The sequence below is a fragment of the Mustelus asterias genome, chromosome 1 (genome assembly GCF_964213995.1).
Source record: "Mustelus asterias chromosome 1, sMusAst1.hap1.1, whole genome shotgun sequence".
Classification (NCBI taxonomy): domain Eukaryota; kingdom Metazoa; phylum Chordata; class Chondrichthyes; order Carcharhiniformes; family Triakidae; genus Mustelus; species Mustelus asterias.
In genome coordinates, this window is record NC_135801.1 from 54484043 (window position 1) to 54507623 (window position 23581).

Sequence of the window (23581 nt, forward strand, 5' to 3'; positions counted from 1 at the left end):
TCAGTTTGTTGGTGCACAAAGCTGTATGGGTGATGCCTCACTTTGTATTCAGGACCCCATCTTTCTCCCGTGTCTTTTGGACAGAAACAGTAGTTAGCACTGCTGTCTCACAGTACCAAGGGACCCAGATTCAATTCCAGCTTTGGGCGACTGTCTTGTGGAGTTTGCACGTTCTCACCACATCTGCGTGTGTTTCCTCTGGGTGCTCCGGTTTCCTCCCACACTCCAAAGATATGTGGGTTAGGTGGATTGGCCATGGTCAAGATGTGAGGTTACGGGAATAGGGTGGGGGAGAGGGCCTGGGTAAGATACTCTGTCAGAGTTGGTGAAAACTAGATAGGCCCAATGGCCTCCTCCTGCAATGTAGGGATTCTATGATCAAACGCAGGGCGGCACACTGGTTAGCATTACTGCCTCACAGTGCCAGGGACCCAGGTTCAATTCCTGGCGTGGGTCACTGTCTGTGCAGAGTCTACACGTTCTCCCCGTGTCTGCATGGGTTTCCTCCGAGAGTTCCGATTTCCCCTCTCGGTCTGAAAGGCGTGCGTGCTGGTTAGGTGCATTGACCATGCTAAATTCTCCTTCGGTGTACCCAAACAGACACCAGAGTGTGGCGACTAGGGCATTTTCACAGTAACTTAATTGCAGTGTTAATGTAAGCCTAATTGTGACACTAATTAAAAAAATCAAACATGAAGTTAAGAATTGAACTGTTGATGGGGAGGATGTGGTGGGGTTTGTAGAGCTGGAGGGAAAATGCTTGACAAAAATGAGAATTTTGAATTGGAGGTATTGTGAACAGGGAGTTAATCTAGTTCAGGAACATGAGTGAGCAGGGCTTGATGTGGGAATAGGATATAGGCCACAGAGTTTTAGATGAACTTGGAAGTTTCAGTGGGGCACATGGAAAGCTGACCAGGAGCACATTGGAACATATGAGTCTGGAAATGCAGAAAGCAGGGGTGAGGGTTTTAGCTGCAGATGGGTAGAGATAGGTTATGTTATGATAGTTGGTTTCCATGATGGAGAAGATATGGGTTTGAAAGCTCAATTAAAGGTCAAAATGGATGCAGAAGTTGCAAACAGTTCTGGTTCAACCTGAGAGACCCTAGAGAAGGGATGGAATTGATATCAAAGGTTTGTGATAGGGCCAAAGAGTGTGCCTTCAGTCAATCCAATATTTAGCTGAAACAATTTAAAGTTCATCCATGACTAACCTTGACATGTACTCCTTGAATTTAAAAGGCTGGAGGGTGATCTATTCAGGCTTAATTGGGTGAAAACCTTTTCTTCTGAGGGAATCCAAACAAAGAGGCCATAATCTTAAAATTAGAATTCAACCATTTAGGAATTAAACCAGGAAGTATTTCTTCATATAAGATGTAGTGGAATTCTAGCACTCACTTCCTTAAAATGTGGATACTGGAGGTTAATTGACCTTTGGGGTGAAGACTGTGATCAGTAGATTTTTGTAAGACTAAGCTATCAAGGCTTATGAAACAAAGGTGGGTAGGTGGAGTTCAGAGGGGAACTGAGTGGAATAAATGTGGAGCAGCTGAATGGCCTACTCCTGTTCCTATGTCTGATATCTCCACATCTTGGACTGGGTGATGGTAGACAAAGGTTTTGAAAGAGAGGCGAGAAGGATGTCACAAGTTATGACTTGTTCAAAGGAGGAGAAAATATCGGTGGAATCACGGAGTCATGCAGCACAGAAAAAACCGCTGGGCCTATCGAGTCTGCACTGACAACTAATCCCATTTTCCTGCGCATTTCCCATATCCTTGAATGTTATGGTGTTTGGGCAATGATTTGGTAAAAGATTGAGCTCGCCAGCTCTTGTACATTCTATGCATGTCCATTTCAGTGACGTGTATAGGAGAAATAATAGAATATTACATAGCCTCCTAATCCAGAGTTTTTGCTGCTTATTTTTGCAGAGTGTGCTAGTCCAGAGTCCAGAATCAAGCCAATTCATTCCCTCATTCATAAACTTCCAGAAAAGAATAGAGAGATGTTGGACATTCTCATCAAGCATTTAGCTAAGTAAGTTGTGTGTGCTGGACAGTGTACTTATATCCTGCTACTGCAATCTTCCCTTTATTTTGTAGGTTTGAAAATAAACTTTACATGATCAACTGCTATCACTCCATGCTATCCAGTGACTTCATATTAGAACAAAAAACTGCTTGTATTGATCCTCTTTTGCTGTATTAGCAACTCCTTCATAACCAAGAAGCATAATTTCAGCAGCTGTCACTGCATTGTGTAAAAGCAATGCTGCTTAAAATCAACATTAATACTTGTTCACATGAAGATGCTGATATTTCCAAGTACTATTATGCCTCAATATTTAAATTCAGAACCTAATTGAAGAGTTGCTACTTGATGATGATTAACAGGTAACAGAAAAAAATTGTATCAGATTCATATATTGAATTCAGCAATTAGTGAGCAAATGGATTTTGACTATTTTCTTGTATGAGTGCTGAATTAAACTTGAAATGTATCTTACTAAAAACCAACACTGCTGGAGGCTATACTGACCACGGGTTCACTGTGATTTGGGAGATTTAATTAGTAACTTGTTGCATTAGTGGCAAAGTTTGGTTTGACTAGGTGGGGAGAAGGCTCTGAGGCGATTGAGTTCTAGATTAGGCTGCCTTGATAAGAAGGGACTGTGCTGGGTACTGGAATACTTGATCCTAAAGGATGGCACACTGGCACAGTGGTTAGCACTGCTGCCCAACAGCACCAGGGACCTAAGTTCAATTCCAACCTCAGGTGATTGTTTGTGTGGAGTTTGCACATTCTCCCCATGTCTGCATGGGTTTCCTCCGGGTGCTCTGGTTTCCTCCCACAGTCCAAAGATGTGCAGGTTACGTGGATTGGCCATGCTAAATTTGCCCCTAGTGTCCCAAGATGTGTAGGTTAGGGGATTAGTGGGGTAAATATGTGGGGTTATGGGGATAGGGTCTGGGTAAGATGCTCTTTTGGAGAGTTGATGGGCTGAATGGCCTCCTCCTAGAACTGTAGGAATTATTTTCTATGATTCTAAAGCCTGGTCAGAAAGTACAGAGATCTGCAGATGGGCAACCAGAGGGTCCTAGGAACAAATTTGCAGCTATTTCTGGGATGTTACTTGTGTCCTCTACAGTGAAGACAGCTGCAAAATACCAGTTTAATTGCTCCACCATAGCTCTGCTTTCCATTATCAATTCCCCAGACACACACTTTCTATAGGACCAATGCTCACTTTGTTAACTCCTTTCGTATTTAAATATCTATAGAAACTCTTGCTGACCGCCTTGATATTACTGGCTAGCTTTCTCTTGTACCCTAGTTTTACCCTCATTATTAATCTCTTTGTCATTCTTCAATGTTTTTTATATTCTGTCCAATCTTCTGACCTGTCACTCGTTTTTGCGCAAACATATGCTTTTTCTTTAAGTTAAACACTATTTGTCAGCATATGTGCAGTATTGTGTACAATGATCTTATTAAGCATTTCAATATCACATTTTTCTTGGGGGCTTGAGCAAGAGTCTTATTGAATTTTATTTTGCTGTGATTTCATTTTTCCCTAAATTTGTCATTAGGACAGTGTAGCCGATAATTTGGTATAGTTTCCAGTTAAGTCTTTTTAATTTCCTTTTGTGTACTGACGCTTATTCAAAGGAGAAGTCCTTATAAAGACGTAGCCTGGCTGCAATATAGAATTGTTCCATGATATATGGTTATAATTGAACCAAGATTTTGATAAATTGTTTTCAAGCCATTAAACGTAAATCTGAAATATTAAAACTGATTTATTATACATCTGTTGATGAATAGTCGTCAAATGTCTCACATGTGTTTTCAATTTGAACAAAATTAGGCAATGGATTGAAGAAAAGTAATGAAGCCATATGACAGGATAATTGGGGGAAATGCTGGAATTCAGTATAATGAGATATCTGCTGTAACTCGAGCTCAGTGCATGGATTGTTGAAAGGATTACTCAGAATTTGACATGTTGAGTTTATTTTGCTTGGCAAGGTTAAAAAGTATTAAGAAATAGAATAGTAATCTTTAATTCTGGATTTGTACTATATTGTCATTTTAGTAATTATCCAAAATCATTGTACAAAGGAACAAAGCATGTAGCCAGACTGGTAGCTACTAAATATGTATGTTTGCTGCATTCCAATGACTCTTCAGGATATCCTGTCTTGTAAAGTTTTCTATTGTTATGACAGCTATTTCTTGAACAATACCAGGAAGCTGCATCCCAAACTGAACACCCCAACTGTCATGAGGCTGAGGTGTGGGAGCAAATTTTCCCGTTCCGGCCACCATGGGAATCGTAGCGGATGAGGGGCGGACCATGGAAAGGTCTGTTGACCTCGGGCGGGATTTTCTGGTTTCGGGGCGGGCATGGCTGGAAAATCCCGCCCATTGCGTTACAGAAGGCAAATGAATTATCAAAGTCCCCTTTGATAAAATAATGTTGTTGTCTTAATATTTTAAAATGAATACTTAAAACCAGGCCTATGAGTTCAAAGCCACGACTTGTTAAATCACTAAATAATTTTTCATCTTCTGTATGACTACAGCAATGAGTGAGAACTTTTTCATGACAGTAATCTCTAAAAACTGGCTGCTATAGCAAAGATGACATGACTTTAATTTTGTTTCACCATAGTCACTTCAGTTGATCCTGTTATTTGATCAGCATTGATGACCATAAATGTATTCCTCTGCACCGTTGAGCACAGAAAATGTTCCAAAGTCATTCATGTGGATACTGCCAGGCATGTACAAATAGCATAAAAAATGGAGTGACTTTACCTTTCCTTCTTTCCAGTGTATCTAATAATGCAAAGCAGAATTTGATGACCACAGCAAATCTTGGAGTAGTGTTTGGGCCAACGCTGATGCGGGCACGACAAGAAACAGTAGCAGCCATCATGGACCTCAAATTTCAGAACATTGTCGTGGAAATTCTAATTGAAAACCATGAAAAGGTAAGCTCTTCATTTTAATGACATTGTTGCAGTTGTAAGGAACGGTGAAATACAGTTTGTTCTTATTTGTTCAAATTCCCCATACAAGTCAGATATTGTCATTGACTTAGGTTGGGCTCATACTCAATATATTTACTGATGCATTGCCCCATTGATGTGGAACTGAATGTATTGAGAGAAACAAGTACTTGGATCGATGCACTATACTAAGATTAACAATGGAGGCAAACGGTTAATGAATCTATATAAACATTAGAAAGATTTCAAAATGCAACTTCATGTGATAGGAAATTTTCTGGGCAGCAGGTATGTCCAAAAGATAATTATTTTTGCATTAGAGAAATAGGTCACCAAGGTGCTGTGAAAATACATCTTTCTTGAATAGGAATTAATCTTGGTGCAATAAATTGCTCTGCAGACAGACCATCCAGTGCTATTCTGGTTTAGTTTAATTGGGAGAGCTGATCAAAGTGGTGTTAATTAGACATTGCCATTGAGTTTATAGTTGTGGCAGAGCTATGATAATGGAATTGTCACTGTTTAGCAAGGATCACAGTGGAACAGTGTAGAGGATTTCAGGAAAATTTGGAGTGGCATAAGTAAATAATGGCCAGAGCCTTAATTTCCTGGAAATGGTAATAGCGTGGAGTAAAAATGAGCCAATTCTATGGTGCAAGTTTCCAATTAACCCTCTAATTGAGAAGCGTGTAAAGCACGACAATGCATTAAGATTATAGAATAAACAGAAAAAATAATGTTTATTTGAATGCTTAAGCTGCTGTAAAGCACAGTAATTATATCTAATTTAGGCCATTTGTCTGTTGATTCTCTGGTTTTCAGAATGGCAAGTTAAAAGACACATCAGTTAGTCTGTTTTATGTAAATCCTTGTTCTGAACTACATCCAGTTCTCTAACAACAACAGCATTGCTCTTGTTCATGTATACTCAGGGAAGTTTGTTCTTTTACCATTAATCACTTCTCCTGACACTGGAGATCACTATTGTTCAGGAGCAAACAACAGACTACACCAAACTTTTTGAAAATCTTTTGTTCAATTTTTAGAAAGCTGAACAAGATTGTAATTGTATTTAAATCAGAAATGCTACTTTCCTCAGCCAGTAGTTGCTGTGCTTCATTCATGACCCACCTTTGAAGTGGGGTTAGTTCAACTTGACTGACCCTGAATCTATTATAAAATTTGCATTGCACGTCACGGACAAAGGGGATGAATCTTCTGATGAGTGACAAACACCATCGAATTGCCATTGTCTGCGGTCCTATTTATTTACCTTGCACCAGAACTCCACATTTCTCACCTGGACTTTCAAACTGGGCCGCCTCAGAAATGTGGAGCATGGCTGCTCTGTCTCATTGGGCAGGATTGTCAGGGGGAAACCAAGCAGAGCCTCTTTCTACAGCACTAGCTGTCGTATTCCAGTAGGTGTAAAGGCCCCAAAGCCACTTTGAGAACCCGTGGAGAGAGGGAAGCACCTAAGGTAAGTGGGCGAGGGAGTAGGGCGACAGGTGGGTGATGGAACAGGATGGGTTGAGGGGGTAGTTTCATGGTGGTGGAGTTTGCCACTCATCAGAAGATTCATCCCCTTTGTCCGTGACGTGCAATGCAAATTTTATAATAGATTCAGGGTCAGTCAAGTTGAACTAACCCCACTTCAAAGGTGGGTCATGAATGAAGCACAGCAAATACTGGCCGAGGATTTCTGATTTAAGTACAATTACAATCTTGTTCAGCTTTCTAAAAGTTGAACAAACGATTTTCAAAAGGTTTGGTGCAGTCTGTTGTTTGCTCCTGAACAATAGTGATCTCCAGTGATCAGGAGAAGTGGATGGGCAACCTGGGGCTTGTTGTGGGGGGATATTCCAATGGGGAGTTTTTGTGGGGATGGTCAGTAGTATAGTCACCCAGGAGTTAGAATTGGTTCTAACCCTTGTAACTTTTCCTGGGTAACTATTCTGGTAAATGAGTCAGATTCATCCAAAGTCTTCGACTTCAGTTCAGAATTTTAGAAAGTTCCAGACACTGTGGAATTACCTATTGGAAGTCCAAATTTCCCAGGCAATGAGGGGTAGTTCATGCACAGGGATTTCTGAGGGGCACCCCAGCGCATCCTGGGAGTTACCTCCGGGGCACGGCCACCTGGAGATCGGAAGTTCTGGGCCAATGATTTATGGCTGTCACAGAAAATGCAGAAAACTTTGAAATCTGAACAATACTGCAGTTTCAAATAAAAATCAGAGTTTTGAAAGTAGAATTCTATCACTTATAAATTAGACACTGGTTTGTTACCAGCAACAGACATACTCAATATGTGTTTCTATCAGGTTTAACCATAGGCTTAATGCCAGGTAGTTAGTTTCACAGGTGGCACCAAATCAAAGTCGGGGAAAGAATGTAGCCTCCAAAGAGGTAACCAATAAAAAGGGGTTTCAATTAGGCTGATTGATACCAAATTCCACATAGATAATTGTAAAGATGCTGCATGTATTGGAAATAAAACCATAAGGCACATGTGTTCCTGAGCTGGACATAAACTGGTCAAGGGTGGGGAAGAGGGGAGATGTTGAAAGTGAACTCTGTTTTTGGACTCATTCTTCAACATATCTAACAATGTAAAGGGACAACAAACCAAGCAAGTAACATCCCAAACTATTTTACTGAATCATCTGAGTTCAGTGCTCAAACTCGTGGGGAAGCTGTCATGTGCCAGACTGGGACGCACCCATTGTCTGGTCATGCTGACACAAGGGTTATATCCTGGTACTCCAAAGAGAGGGAAATTACTTGATAAGATTTTTTAGTCTCAAAATGTGATATGCAGGAGAGAGTTATGTAAAATAATAGATGGTATTGTAAAAGTAAGCTTAGGATAAGAACAGCTTGTGGTGAAGAGGTGATTCAGATGCCAAAAGGTTTAAGATTGATGAGAAGGTTGACTAGGCTGTCAGCACTTTTAAGTTGATGAGCAGGAAGACCAGATGCAATGCATCTAAGGATACTGAGGGATATGAGAATGGAAACTGCAGTGAAATAGCTATAATTTTTCGGTCTTCCTTAGACTCAGGTGGTTTCAGAGGACTAGAGAATTGCTAATGTTCATAAAAGGGTGTAAAGATAAATCCAGCAACTACAGGTCAGCCAGTTTTAACATCATGGTGGGAAGCTTCTAGAAATTAATAAGTGTTGTGTAACAGACTTGTGAGCAATGTTAGAGCTTATGGAATAAAAGGGACAGTAACAACATGGATAGGAAATTGGCTGCTGGGCAGGAAACAGCGTAGTGTTAACGGATGTTTTTTAGACTGAAGGAAATTTTATCACGGAATTCCCCAGTGGTCAGTGTTAGAATCCCTGCTCTTCCTAATATATATTAATGGCCTAGACCTAAATGTACAGAACACAATTTCAAAATTTGCAATGCAAACTGTTTTGATTTGATTTATTATTGTCACGTCCATTGGTATACAGTGAAAAGTTTTGTTTGTTGCATGCTATACAGACAAAGCGTACCATACATAGAGAAGGAAACGAGAGAGTGCAGAATGTGGTGTTACAGTCATAGCTAGGGTGTAGAGAGAGATCAACTTAATGCGAGGTAAGTCCATTCAAAAGTCTGATGGCAGCAGGGAAGAAGCTGTCTTTGAGTCGATTGGTACGTGTCCTCCGACTTGTGCATCTTTTTCCCAACAAAAGAAGGTGGAAGAGAGTATGTCTGGGGTGTGTGGGGTCCTTAATTATGCTGGCTGCTTTTCTGAGGAAGCGGGAAATGTAGATAGAGTCAATGGATGGGAGGCTGGTTTGAGTGATGGTCTGGGCTTCGCTCATGACCCTTTGTAGTTTATTGCTGTCTTGGACTGAGCAGGAGCCATACCAAGCTGTGATACAACCAGAAAGAATGCTTTCTATGGTGCATCTGTAAAAGTTGGTGAGAGTCGTAATGGACATGCCAAATTTCCTTAGTCTCCTGAGAAAGTAGAGGCATTGGTGGGCTTTCTTAACTATAGCACCCGCATGGAGGGACCAGGACAGGTTGTTGATGATCTGGACACCTAAGAACTTGAAGCTCTCGACCATTTCTACTTCGTCCCCATTGATTTAGACAGGGGCATGTCCTCCACTACGTTTCCTGAAGTCTGACTATCATCTTCATTTTATTAACATTAAGGGAGAGATTATTGTCATCGCGCCAGTTCACCAGATTCTCTATCTCATTCCTATACTCCGTCGCGTCATTGTTTGAGATCCGACCCACTATGGTGGTGTCATCAGCAAACTTGAAAATAGAGTTGGAGGTGAATTAGGCCACATAATCATAGGTGTATAAGGAGTATAGTAAGGGGCTGAGGATACAGCCTTGTGGGGCACTGGTGTTAAGGAGATGTTGTTGCCTATCCTTGCTGATTGCGGTCTGTGGGTTAGGAAGTTCAGGATCCAGTCAAAGAGCGAGGAGCCGAGCCCCAGGCCATGGAGTGTGAAGATGAGTTTCGTAGGAATAATGGTGTTGAAGGCTGAGCTGTAGTCAATAAATAGGAGTCTCTGACATGGGTGTCTTTGTTATCCAGGTGTTCTAGGGTTGAGTGTAGAGCCAGGGAGATTGCGTCTGCTGTGGACCTGATGCAGCAGTAGGTGAACTGTAGTGGATCCAACTAATCTAGGAGGCCAGAGTTAATTCGTGCCACGGCTAACTTTTCGAAGCACCTCATAATGATGGGTGTCAGAGCCACTGGATGATGGTCATTAAGGCATGTTGCCTGGCTTTTTGGTACTGGGATAATGGTCGTCTTCTTGAAGCAGATAGGAACTTCAGATTTGTGTGAAGAGAAGTTGAAGATGTCTGCGAATACCTCCGCCAGGACCTGAGTGTTCGTCCGGGTACCCCATCTGGGCCAGTCGCTTTCCGTGAGTTGACTTTTGAGAAGGCTGCTCTGATGTCTGCAATGGTGACCTCGGATACAGGTCTGTCCGAAGCTTCCGGGATGGAGGGCGTCCTCTCGCTGACCTCTTGCTCAGAATGGGCACAGAATGCGTTGAGCTCATCGGGGAGGGGTGCATTGGAGCTGGGGATCCTACATGCCTTCATCTTGTATCCTATGTCATAAATTTCAGACCTTGCCATAGTCGGCGGGAGTCCATGTGGCTAGTCTGAGACTCTAGCTTGGTCTGGTACTGTCTTTTGGCATTTTTGATGAATCTCTGTAGATCGTATCTGGCTTTCTTGTATAGACCCGGCTCGCCTGACTTGAACGCCTCAGATCTGGACCTCAGCAAACAATGGATATCCTTGTTCGTCCATGGTTTCTGGTTGGAAACACGTGGATTTGCTTCTTTGGCACACAGTCTTCTACATACTGACTAATGAAGCCAGTAGTGTACTCGTCCAGGCTGGTTGCAGAGTTTTCAAATATTGACGAGTCTACTGATTTGAAGCAGTTGGAATACTGCATCCAGTTCTGGTCGCCACACTACCAGAAGGACGTGGAGGCTTTGGAGAGAGTACAGAGGAGGTTTACCAGGATGTTGCCTGGTATGGAGGGGCTTAGTTATGAGGAGAGATTGGGTAAACTGGGGTTGTTCTCCCTGGAAAGACGGAGGATGAGGGGAGACTTAATAGAGGTGTATAAAATTATGAAAGGCATAGATAGGGTGAACGGTGGGAAGCTTTTCCCCAGGTCGGTGGTGACGTTCACGAGGGGTCATAAGTTCAAGGTGAAGGGGGGGAGGTTTAACACAGATATCAGAAGGACATATTTTACACAGAGGGTGGTGGGGGCCTGGAATGCACTGCCAGGCAAGCTGGTGGAGGCGGACACACTGGGAACGTTTAAGACTTATCTAGATAGCCATATGAATGGAGGGATACAAAAGAATGGTCTAGTTTGGACCAGGGAGCAGCACGGGCTTGGAGGGCCGAAGGGCCTGTTCCTGTGCTGGATTGTTCTTTGTTCTTTGTTCAGTTCCATAGGAGATCATCTGATTCCTCAGACCAACATTGCACTACTTTCTTTAATGGATTCTCCCGTTTCAGTTTTTGCTTGTAAGCTGGGAGCAGGAGCACAACCTTGTGGTCTGATTTGCCAAAATATGGGCAGATGATAGAGTGGTAGGCATGTTTGATATTTGTGTAGCAGTGATCAAGGATGTTTGGGTCTGTGATGGAACAGGAGATGTTTTGTGGTATCTTGGTTGGACGCTCTTGAGCTTGGCCTGATTGAAGTCCCCGGCTACGATGAACAAGGTCTTGGGATGTTTCATCTCAACCTCAAATATACACCTCCTGTCGTGGTGTATGTTTCGTCCAGCGCAGTCTTCACGTCTGCTTGGGGTGGGATATAAACTGCTGTCAGGATAACAGAGTTGAACTTCCCCGGAAGGTAGCAGGCGCAGTATTTTAGCGTCAAGTATTCAAGGTCTGGGGAGCAGAAACTCACCTTTGTTGTTACACCTAGGCACCACGAGGTGTTGATTAGGAAGCAGACCCCACCACTCCTAGCCTTGCCTGAGGCCACTGTGTGGTCCATTCAGTGGATTGAGAAGCATTCTGGTTGTAGGGCACAGTCTAGTGAAGCAGGAGTGAGCCATGTCTCCATGAAACAAAGGACACAGCAGTCCCTCAGTTCTCTTTGAAAAGTGAGTCTGGCTTTAAGTTGGTCTAGCTTGTTTTCCAGAGAATGGACATTTGTTCAAGTAAGCTGGGGAGGGGAGCTTTGGGACTGCATTGTTTCGCTCTCACCTTCAGACCTGTACGTTTTCCATGCTTCCTGGAGGGACTGCTTCTTTTCGGGCCTGGGAGACAGTGAGAGTAGTCTGCGGTGTTCAGGATATAGGTGCGTCTAATGAGGTTCTTTGGTCAGTGTGTGGATGGAGGATTTGTTGCTTTGCTTGCAGTTCCTGTGTTGGTAAATGGGTCTGTGCAGTCGGGCGTTCTGGGTCACTGTGTTATCAGTGCAAGGAAGGGCACACCACCATCCATCTTCACTTCCTGACTTTATGACCTCTCCTTGGCAACAATGCACAGACTCAAATTTCTTGCATCTGCAATACTTGTAAGACTGCACCACTTTCAGTGGGCTTCTCTGGGTGGACTGCTGCATCAGTTCATCGATGTTTGGCCCTTCATTCCATGCTGATGATTAGCCGTGGTACTCTAGCATGGCACTGCCCTCTGTCTTGATGCACACGTTGGTCCTCCCTGAGTCTCTGTTGTTATGAAAGTCAAACTTGATGTTGAAAGTGGAGATCGGAAAATTCAATTCCTGATGGGTCTTGGAACTTTTGCACATAGAACATAGAACAGTACAGCACAGAACAGGCCCTTCGGCCTACGATGTTGTGCCGAGCTTTATCTGAAACCATGTGCAGATTGACATTTTTCCATTCTTGGGGCCCAGCGCCCAAGAAGAGAAAGGGTGGGAAAACACCAGCCAGGTCACTGGGAACAGAGTGCCATCTTGAGGAAGAGCCCCCGACAGGGGACAGGGACTTGTCCCAATAGAAGACTCCAGGGAGGGTACAAGAAGAGGTTTCAGTTGGGTTAAAAAGAGAGAAACCGAGAAAAAAGGGCTGCAGACAGCAGATTTAATTGAAGAGGGCTCAGGAGAAACCATAATGATTCAGGAAGGCAGTCAAAGGCTGGTGATTCCATGCTGCGGGCTGTTGGAGTAAAGGTCCCCGTTTGGAGCAGCACTGTTCTGCTTGACATGGCTGAAGATCTGAAGTTGTGTTTGTGAACTGGTGCTCGAGTACATGTTTGAGAATCCAGGGGGGAAGAGTCTCAGGAGATGGGAAGGGAGTGGAAGGGTCTTTTTCCGGCTGGATGCCTGTGACGAGTGGTGTTCCGCAGGGCTCTGTATTGGGACCTCTGCGGTTCGTGATTTATATAAACGATCTGGAAGAAGGTGTAACTGGGGTGATCAATAAGTTTGCGGATGACACGAAAATGGCTGGACTTGCTGATAGTGAGGAACATTGTCAGAGGCTACAGAAGGATATAGATAGGCTGGAAATTTGGGCAAAGAAATGGCAGATGGAGTTCAATCCAGATAAATGCGAAGTGATGCATTTTGGTAGAACTAACGTAGGGGGGAGCTATACGATAAATGGCAGAACCATAAAGGGTGTAGATACGCAGAGGGACCTCGGTGTGCAAGTCCACAGATCCTTGAAGGTGACGTCACAGGTGGAGAAGGTAGTGAATAAGGCATATGGGATGCTTGCCTTTATAGGACGGGGCATAGAGTATAAAAGTTGGGGTCTGATGTTGCAGTTGTATAGAACGTTGGTTCGGCCGCATTTGGAATACTGCACCCAGTTCTGGTCGCCACACTACCGGAAGGACGTGGAGGCTTTAGAGAGAGTGCAGAGGAGGTTTACCAGGATGTTGCCTGGTATGGAAGGGCTTAGTTATGAGGAGAGATTGGGTAAACTGGGGTTGTTCTCACTGGAAAGACGGAGGATGAGGGGTGACCTAATAAAGGTGTATAAAATTATGAAAGGCATAGATAGGGTGAATGGTGGGAAGCTTTTTCCCAGATCGGTGGTGACGTTCATGAGGGGTCATAGGTTCAAAGTGAGGGGGGGGAGGTTTAACATGGATATCAGAAGGACGTATTTTACACAGAGGGTGGTGGGGGCCTGGAATGCGCTGCCGGGCAAGGTGGTGGAGGCGGACACACTGGGAACGTTTAAGACTTATCTAGATAGCCATATGAATGGAGGGATACAAAAGAATGGTCTAGTTTGGACCAAGGAGCGGCGCGGGCTTGGAGGGCCGAAGGGCCTGTTCCTGTGCTAAAAAAAAACTGTATTCTTTGTTCTTTGAGATGAGATTGAAGCCCTGCAAGGTGGATTGTCAGTGATGCCATCCAAACTGGAGTGACTTTTGGAGAGAATTCCAAGGCAAGATCTTTGCAGGTGAAGACTGGAATCCTTCGTGAGAGAGAGGCAGTGTTTCAGTGAGATTGGTTGACTCAATGTTACTGACATCTTTGTGGGTTGTTGAGAAATTCATGGACTCTGTCTTGGCCACAGCTGCCATTTATTGCCTTCTCCTTGTGCAGCCAGGTGACTGCCCTTGAAAATTGGTGACCGCAGGCATGCTGCCAGCACTTGCCAACTGATATGGTCGGCTCCCCCCCATTGGTTGCATTATGTAGTGAGAATAAGTGATTTACTCTTCCAGAGAGCCAACACTTACACAATGGGTTGAATGGCCTCATTCTGTGGCTGTAACCATTTTGTAATGCCTTCAGAAATTCTGCCACCATCATATGCAAGTGCATGTCTGAGAAATGACACCAATATCACACAAGTTGGCAAATCCAGCCTGTTAGCTCAGTTGCTGACTGACCTGCTGAGTATTTCCAACATTTTTTGTTTATATTTCAGATTTCCAATAACTATAATATTTTGCTTTCCCTAATTATTGTAGCTCAGGTCAGAGCATTGGATGCATTTAAGAAACAGTTAGATTCTAATGGGAAAATGGTAGAGTTGGGTGAAACCAAAACTTTCTCAGAAGGCTAAGGAAATTTGGCATGTCCACTACGATTCTCACCAACTTCTATAGATGTATCACAGTTTGGTATGGCTCCGGCTCTGACCAAGACTGCAAGAAACTACAAAGGGTCGTGAACGAAGCCCAATCCATCATGCAAACCAGCCTCTCATCCATTGACTCTGTCTACATCTCCCGCTGCCTCCGAAAAGCAGCCAGCATAATTAAGGACCCCACGCACCCCGGACATTCTCTCTTCCATCTTCTGTCAGGAAAAAGATACAAAAGTCTGAGAACACGTACCAACTGACTCAAGAACAGCTTCTTCCCTGATGCCATCAGACTTTTGCATGGACCTATTACATATTATAAACTGATCTTTCTCCTCACTCACCTGTAACTACAACACTATATTCTGCACCCTATCCGTTTCCTTTTCTCCCTATGTACTTCATGAACGGTATATTTTGCCTGTATAGCTAATAAGAAAAATCCTTTACACTGTATCCCAGTACATGTGAAAATAAATCCAATCAAATCATGAGTCAAAGTGTCTACTTCATTCAACTAAACTTTGAGATTTAACAAAAGAAACTTTATATAATGTATAAAATTCTGACAGGGCTGGAGAGCCTGGATGCAGGGATGATGTTACCCTGGCTATGGGGTTTAGACCAAGGGGTCACAATCTCGGGATATGAGGTTGGCCATTTAGGACTGAGATAAGAAGACACTTCTTCACTACAGGGATGGTGAACCTGTGGAATTCTCTACCACAGGGCTATGGAGGCCAAGTCACTGAATGTAAAGTTTATTTATTGGTCACAAGTAAGGCTTACATTAACACTGAAATTAAGTTACTGTGAAACTCCCCTAGTCGCCACACTCCGGCACCTGTTCGGGTCAATGCACCTAACCAGCACGTCTTTCAGACTGTGGGAGGAAACCGGAGCACCCGGAGGAAACCTTCACAGACACGGGGAGAATGTGCAAATTCCATACAGACAGTGACCCAAGCTGGGAATCGAACCTGGATCCCTGGCACTGTGAGGCAGCAGTGCCAACCGAAGCTACCATGCCTCCCACACTTTAATGTGTTCAAGAAAGAAATAGATAGATTTCTAGCCATTAAAGGTATCTATCAATGGTTGTGGGGAAAGAGAGTGGGAGAATGGAGAATCAGCCATAATATTCTAAGGCAGAGCAGGCTCAAGGGGCCTAATGGGGCCTACTCCTATTTTCTATGTTTATCTACTGTCTAGGCTTGATTCTGGTTGTAGGTATTTAAAAAAATTTTTGCTCCATCCTTAAAGTTGCAGAACCAGTGCTCAGAGCGCACCCGGCAAACTCCAATCCATTTCTTGCTTCCTCTAAAAACCAAATTCAAAATCCAGTTGACTCCAATTCAAGGTCTCCATAATAGGGACAAACCAGATCCAAGCTGAGAAGATGAGGCATTGCACCCCCTCTCGGGCTTGATCTTAGCCAAAAGGCCGAGAAGCATTGTCGATATTCCTGCTAAAAATTCTCCATAGCCAGGTCAGGCAGGTTTGTGTGGTACTGGGGCCCTTTCCAAAGATTTTCCTCACCAAACAACTGTTTGAAATCTTGGATATTTCTCCCACAATTGGAGATGATAAAGGAGCAAGTTGAAGTTCTTACCAAGAGCGAGGAAGGTTATACCTCTGGAAATTTATCCTAGTTTCAGTTATTGCTTTATACTGAACATTTTGTAGCGAGTATTCATAACTGGCTATTTTTCACAACGTTTGCCCCATCAGGAACTGTACCTGCTTTGGAAAACAAAACTACTTTGTTAGGTTACAGTGATGTTTTCTTGCTGAGCATGTTTAAGTTAAAGGAATTTCAGATATGAACAAAACAGACTTGCATTGATATTACAGATTCTTGCGCACACACGTTTGTAACATATTTGCAATTCCTGCAGTCACTCTTATTTGTATGTTGAATAAGAAACAGGTACAGTGATGACTGACAATAAAAGAGCAAAGGTGCTGCTTGGTGTTGGACCCTTAATGGTCAGAGCTGAATGACCAGTATGTGATGCATCAAGCTGTTCCAAACTGGTTGATGCATTTTCACCATTTTGCCAGCAGGTGCCTCCCTCTCATAAAATGCAGCACTGCAATGAGATGATTTGGCTTAAACATATTAGGAGCAGGAATAAAGCATACAGCTCCTTGAGCCTGCTCCACCATTCAGTATGATCATGGCTGATCTGCCTTAACTGCACTTTCCCGTTCACTCCCCATATCTGTTGTTTTGCTGAGAAACCCAAAATTTGCTTGTCTCAGTCTTGAATATTCTCAGCACCCATATTGGTCTGGGGTAGAGAATTCCAAAGGTTCTGAAGAAGTCTCTATTTATCTCAGTCCTAAATGATCGACACCTTATCCTGAGACTATGTCCCTGTTTCTAGATTCCCCAGCCAGTAGAAACAATTCCCAGTGTCTACCCTGCCTATCCCCATTGGAATCTTCTCAGTTTCAATTAGATCACCATTTAGCCTTATAAACTCCAGAGGGTATGGGCCCAACTCAGCCTCTCATCATAGGATAACCCCCTCAATCGAGGAAGCAATCCAGTGACCTTGTGATGTACCACATTCAATGCAAGTATATCCTTCCTTAGATAAGAAAACCAAAACTTTGCATAACATTCCAAGTATAGTCTGAATAAAGGCCCTATACAATTATAGCAAGACTTTGTTATACTTGTACTCCAACCCTCCTGCAATAAAGGCAAACATGCCATTTACTTTTCTAAATACTTGCTTCATCTGCGTGCTAACCTTCTGTGTTCCTTGTAAGAATATGCTGAAACATCAACTTTTAGAAGTTACATACTTGCTTTTCTATTTTTACTACCCAAGTGATAGCCTCGTATGAAAAGTCGGGTAGCAATTGTGAAGAGAGAAACAGAGTTAACGTTTCAGGCTAATAACCTTTCAACAGTTCTGAGTATTTTCAGCATTTTCTGTTTTTATTTCAGATTCTTAACATCGGCAGTATTTTGGTTTTGAATAACATAACACTTCCCCACATTATATTCTACCCCTTGACATTCAATGGTGTTACCATCACTGAATCCCCCACTGTCAACGTCCTTGGGGTTACCATTGACCAGAAACTCAACTGGACTCACCACATTAACACACTGGCTACAAGAGCAGGTCAGAGGCTAGGAATTACTGTGGCGAGTAACTCACCACCTGACTCCTCAAAGCCTATCCACCATCTCCAAGGCACAAGTCAGGAGTGTGATGGAATATTCCCCACCTGCCTGGATGGGTGCAGTTCCAACAACACTCAAGAAGCTTGACACCATCCAGGACAAAGCAGCCTGCTTGATTGGCACAACATCTACAATCATCTATTCCCTCCACCACTGACGCTCAGTAGCAGCAGTGTGTACTATCTACAAGATGCATTGCAACAATTCACCAAAGTTCCTTAGACAGCACCTTCTATGACCACTTCCATCTAGAAGGACAACGGCAGCAGATACATAGGAACACCACCACCTACAAGCTCCCCTTCAAGCCACTCACCATCTTGACTTGGAAATATATCGCCGTTCCTTCACAGTCGCTGGGTCAAAATTCTGGAATTCCCTCCCTAACGGCATTGTGGGTCAACCCACAGAACATGACTGCAGCGATTCAAGAAGGCAGCTCATCAGCATCTTCTCAAGGGCAACTAGGGATGGGCAATAAATGCTGGCCAGCCAGCGACGCCCATGTCCCACGAATGAATTTTTTAAAAAATTCCATCTGCTGCCTGGTTGCCTGCTCAGTTAACCTGTCTATATCTCTTTGCAGATTCTGTGTCCTCCTGACAGCTTGCATTCCCACTGAGCTTTGTATTGTCACCAATCTTGGATACACTACTTTTGGTTGCTTTATTGAAATCATTACTATAGTATTGTTGAAAAAAGCCAATGCTCTCAAATCTTTTTGTCTTGAGCTCATCAGGGATAATTTGCAAGAATACTAAATCTCAAAAGGAACAACAATTTATACTGCATGAGAAGAGAGTGCTAATTGACAAGTGGACTCTAAATGGTAGACGTGTTCTCATGGAGAAAGCATCAGGGAGCAGTTAACTTTTGCTTAAAATCAAACCAGGCAGATTGATTCAGATTCATCAAGGCAATGCCTTGGGGAATGAACAAGAGAGAGGCTGCCCCCAGGTTTTGCTTAGTTGAAAATATGTGCAGCACATGGACTTGTGGCCTGCAGAAGATCACTGAATCTTTTGCAGCAAACCCCATTGTGCCCATTGACCAGGCCTGTTTGGTCAGGTGGGGTGACCTTCTCTTGCTGTCCCTGGGCATTAGAATGTACCATCTGGCACTGACCTTCTGAACCAAGACACCCAGACACTCATCGGTGAACCAGGGGGTCACTTAGTTAACACAAGTTGCTTTCCATGATGTCTTGGTGCTGATGCCATTACTATTCACAAAACAGTCTGCAATTGTTTGAATTAAACTCCCTCAGCTTCCCCCACAATTCCTGACAGCCTTCAGGAAGCTGCCTCCTCTGTTTGTAAAGCCCCCCACACCAGGTCCTCATTCTACCTGGTGCACAACATGTTCCCACCCCCCTCAGTGTGACCCATCTGGCAGACACATTACACGCTGGCTGGGTCTTAATTGGCCACTCAGTGTAATATCACTTTAACTTAGTGATCTTGGGCAGGAGCAGGTTTCACATTCACTTCCGCACGCGCTAACTTTGGGCACACCGCAACGGTAACTTTCAGGCCATGGAATTCAATTGTGTTATGATCACTTCCCCCCCCCCGTGAATTTTTTACAATGAGATTACTGATCATTCTTGCCTCATTAGAAAATATTAACTCTAAAATAGCTTTATATTACTAGTTGGTTCCACAAGGTTTTGCTCCAGGAAACTGTCATATTTTTGCCCGTGGACTACTTGCTGCTTGATATACCTGCTAAGGTAATGATGGCAGTATTTTTATATCCTTGTTAGACGCTTTAATAAAAGCATTGCAAGCAAGCACCCTTTAACTTCTTTAGGTGCATGCTGGTTTTAGCATTTTCAGTTGAACAATCTCCCAGACAAATTGATCTGCAATACATATCTGATTGAATGATATCAGGAAGTGAATCTTCATTGTAACAAGCTTCAATGAAGTTTCTTTGTGTTTAAACGGTGTCTTACATTGTATAAGACTCTTATCAATTCTAAATGACATTAATTCCCTTTTATTATCCACTCTAGCTCTTCAGGGGGATGTGTTAAGAAGAATCTCAGAAATCCAAACACGTACACTGTGTACTTCTAGTTAGTGGAAGGTGCATATAATCAGCTCAGCAGCATTATGATCATTAGTCTCATAAACCTCGTATTGTCTGTGCATTAGTAACATTGTTTTGTGCAGAGAATTGAGACCACAAGAACGAAACCAACTGATCAGTGTAAAGGCAATCTATCCATCACATTTTTTAAAAGCAGATTTTATTTTAATTTTCATGAAGATAAATTCACTAAATCATAATACTTGAGTTGATTTGTTACTTTAACTTTATTAATGTGAATCAGTGAAATCAACATGTCCTTAATGATGTGATGGCTTAAATAACAGAATTGAATGTGTGTAGCAATGTAATTGCAAGCTGATAAAACTTGAGATCGAGCATCATTCAGATATACAAGCAGGAGGACTGTTTAATAATAAGGCACCATTTGAAGATTTATCCAATCCAATCCATTTTCGCTCTTCGAGGACATTTCACACAAATTCACTTGGGCAACTTTTTTTTATTCCGTGGTGGGACTTGGGCATCGCTGGTTGGCCAGCATTTATTGGTTGAGGGCAGTTGAGAGTTAACCACATTGCTGTGGCTCTGGAGTCACCTGTAGGCCAGACCATGTAAGGGCGGCAGATTTCCTGCCCTAAAGGACATTAGTGAACCAGATGGGTCTTTCTGACAATCAACAATGGTTTCCTTGTCATCAGTAGATGCTTAATTCTAGATATTTTTTATCAAAATCAAATTCCAGCACCTGCCATGGTGAGATTTGAACCCAGGTCCCCAGAACATTAGCTGATTTTCTGGATTAATAGTCTAGTGATAATACCACTAGGCCATTGCCTCCCCCTAATAGTGCTGCACATTATTGGCTGAATTGTATAGGCCTGCAGAAATGGGAAGGGGGTGGGGGAGGCTGAAAATTTGGGATGGAGGGCTGAGACCCATTGCCTTTACACCACCAAGGTATTTTGTCAGCAGGCAGGGAAGGTGGAGGGTGGCTTTTCTGCCCAAAGGCCAATTGTGCCACTTACTGCGAGGCTTCCGTTCATCACTGTGTCTCCTGGCTGAGTGCAGTCCCTGCAGTGACCACCACTCCTGATGGCACTGCTGAGACTGAAGAACTGCCAATGCTTCAAATGGTCAGATTTCCAGAATTTTATTTTTATTTCAGGATTCCAACTTCCCAGTACTTTGCTTTCAATATGGCTATTGGAGGTGGGCTCCCAACCCTTAAAGGGACCCCCCCCAGTAGCAGCTCATTTACTGCAGGATAGGCCTGAAATCCAGCCAATGCTCCTCCAATGCAGTTGTGGGGTTGCCCCAGGCTTTGCAACACGCAGGTGGGGCCATTGCCACCCTGATAAAAATCCATCCCCATAAAAATGGAAACTTGCATGATTTGTTTCAAGACATCTCTCAGATTAATATAAAGAATATGAAACGTGACTTATTTCCAGGCCTCCTGAATATTTTTATGCTATCTAAGATTTGATGCATTCTGGGGGAGACGGTGGCACAGTGGTAATGTCACTGAGCTAGTAATCCAGATGCCTAGTGTGATGTTCTGGATCCATGGGTTCAAATCTCCCCATGGCAGCTGGTGGAATTTACATTCAATTCATAAAATCTGGAATTGAATAGCTAGTATCGTAATGATGACCATAAAACCTATCATTGATTTGTTGTAAAGACCCAGCTCATTCACCAATATCCTTTAGGGAAGGAGATCTGCCATCCTTACCTGCTCTAGCCTACATGTGACTTCAAACCCCCAGCAACGTGGTTGACTCTTAACTGCCCACTGCAATGGCTGAGCAAGCCACTCCTTTCAAGGACAATTAGGGATGGGCAACAAATGCTGGCCTTGTCAGCGATGCCCATTATCCATGAAAGAATATATATTTAAAATGTGAATCAGATTACTTCTGCTCAGTTATACTTCATCATTCAGAACAAGTGTTGATAAAAATGGTTTCATGGTCATTTTGTTGTGGGCCTTTGAACCAAGTCTACTCTTTGTTAATTACAGATATTCAGGACAGTCCCAGATGCCAGCGTGGGTCAGTCAGACACTTCATCAATGCCATCCTCTAATATACCGACCAGGCGGACATTGCACGGCCCACGCCTTTCAAGGCCCATAGCTGTGTACAATGTTTCTATGGACCTAAATAAAGGTAGGAACAAATTTCATTTTCAATACTTAAAATTTTCCATGTTTTTATTTTGACATTTCAATTTGGTATCAACAGATCAATTATCATTCTTTTTGGTTGATGGGAATAAAAAAAGATGTTGAAACTTATTTTTTTATCCACTCCTGGCCTTAACAAACGCTGGACCTCTTCTGGTCCAAAAGCTTACTTGAAACCAGTTCTCCGTTTTTAACCATGGCACTCTGGGTGATAGAGGTGAGACAGGTAGTCCACGCAGTGACCAAATCGAACTGGGCCGTTGTCTTTCTTTCCTTCTCTGAGGAACCGGCAACGCTGAAAGAACTTTCCAGTTTATTGCTCAGTTCAGTTGGATTCTGTTCTGTGTTGTGGTCTTGCATTTATGAGAAAGTGAAATAAGATTACCTTAACTTAAGATCTGTAGAGCCTGCAAAAAGAAAGCAGTTTCATCACATTAGTCTGAATTAAATTCAGCCTCGCTCTTGGATCCTGGTCACCAAGTTAAATGAATGGGGTGCTAACCCACTGACCCATTAATGTGCAATGTTTCCTTTAGAAAGAAATCCTCCTAAGGCTTTGGAGCAACATATTTTTGGTGTAGGTACCCAGTTTCAATCCAATCAGTTGCTTTAAGGTTGCAGGTTGCAATTTGAAAAACTCAGAGGTTTTCACACATCCAACTGCACTTAATAAAACCTGTCATCATCTGGGTCTAGAGATTTAAATCTGGCTGTGATTCATTTGTAAATTATGGGCTTGCAGTAGTTGGAACAGTTGTCTAGAAAAAATAAACCTAGGCGACTATTTTAATCTCATTTATTGACATTATGAGTGTTAAAAGGGACAAAGCCTTTTAAGTAAAACAAATTCAGCAAATTGTAAATGCTGACGGTATTGTGTATCATCATTGCATTCTGCAAGCTTGACATTCAAAATAATATTTTAAGAGCTTTACTTTGATCTTCCTATAGAACTTGCCCATCAAGAATCGGGTGAGATGAGGGATATTTGTTTAATGCAGCAGGTTACTACGATTTGGAAAGCATTGCCTGAAAGAGTAGATGCAACAGAACCTTTCCAAAGAGAATACAGTACTTGAAGGGGAGAAAATTTCAAGAAAATGGGGAAATAGCAGGGAATAAGCCAAATTGTCCCCCTCAGTGCTGTAGGTTTCTATGAAAAGATCACTCTTTGGCCTTTTAAAATAATGTTATTAAAAAGATTAGTATTTTGAACCATCTTGGAAATTCAAGAGGGTTATATCACAGTGTTTAATTTAAAAGTTAATTTGCATTTTGGTTAAAAATGTTTTTGGTGCAATGGCTGGAGTTTTATATTCCCATTAGTGTTGGGTGGGTTGAATAACTGGGCCGGAAAATATCACCAGAAGATCAAAGTCACCTTTTTCATCAGCATGAAATCCTGCCATGATCATCACCCCGCGCCGCGCCACTCCCCCCCCCCCCCCCCCCCCCCCCCCCGCCGCCAGCGCGCCTCCCCCCCCACATATCGGTGGCAGGCTGCATTCCCCCCCCCCCCCCTGCCAGCGCGCCTCCCCCCCCCACATATCGGTGGCAGGCTGC

General features: G+C 43.0%; 1 protein-coding gene across 3 annotated transcripts in view; it reads left to right on the forward strand.

Moving 5' to 3' along the window:
• Positions 1 to 23581, forward strand: part of arhgap10 (Rho GTPase activating protein 10) — a 199598-nt gene that overhangs the window by 144913 nt on the left and 31104 nt on the right. For all 3 annotated transcript variants that reach the window (XR_013497750.1, XM_078212380.1, XM_078212393.1), the window contains exons 17-19: positions 1941 to 2046; positions 4847 to 5006; positions 21854 to 22001. Coding sequence is in view for 2 of the 3 variants with exons in the window: in XM_078212380.1 (XP_078068506.1) it covers positions 1941 to 2046; positions 4847 to 5006; positions 21854 to 22001 (414 nt within the window). In the remaining variant the exon portion in view is untranslated. The remainder of the gene's footprint in view (positions 1 to 1940; positions 2047 to 4846; positions 5007 to 21853; positions 22002 to 23581) is intronic.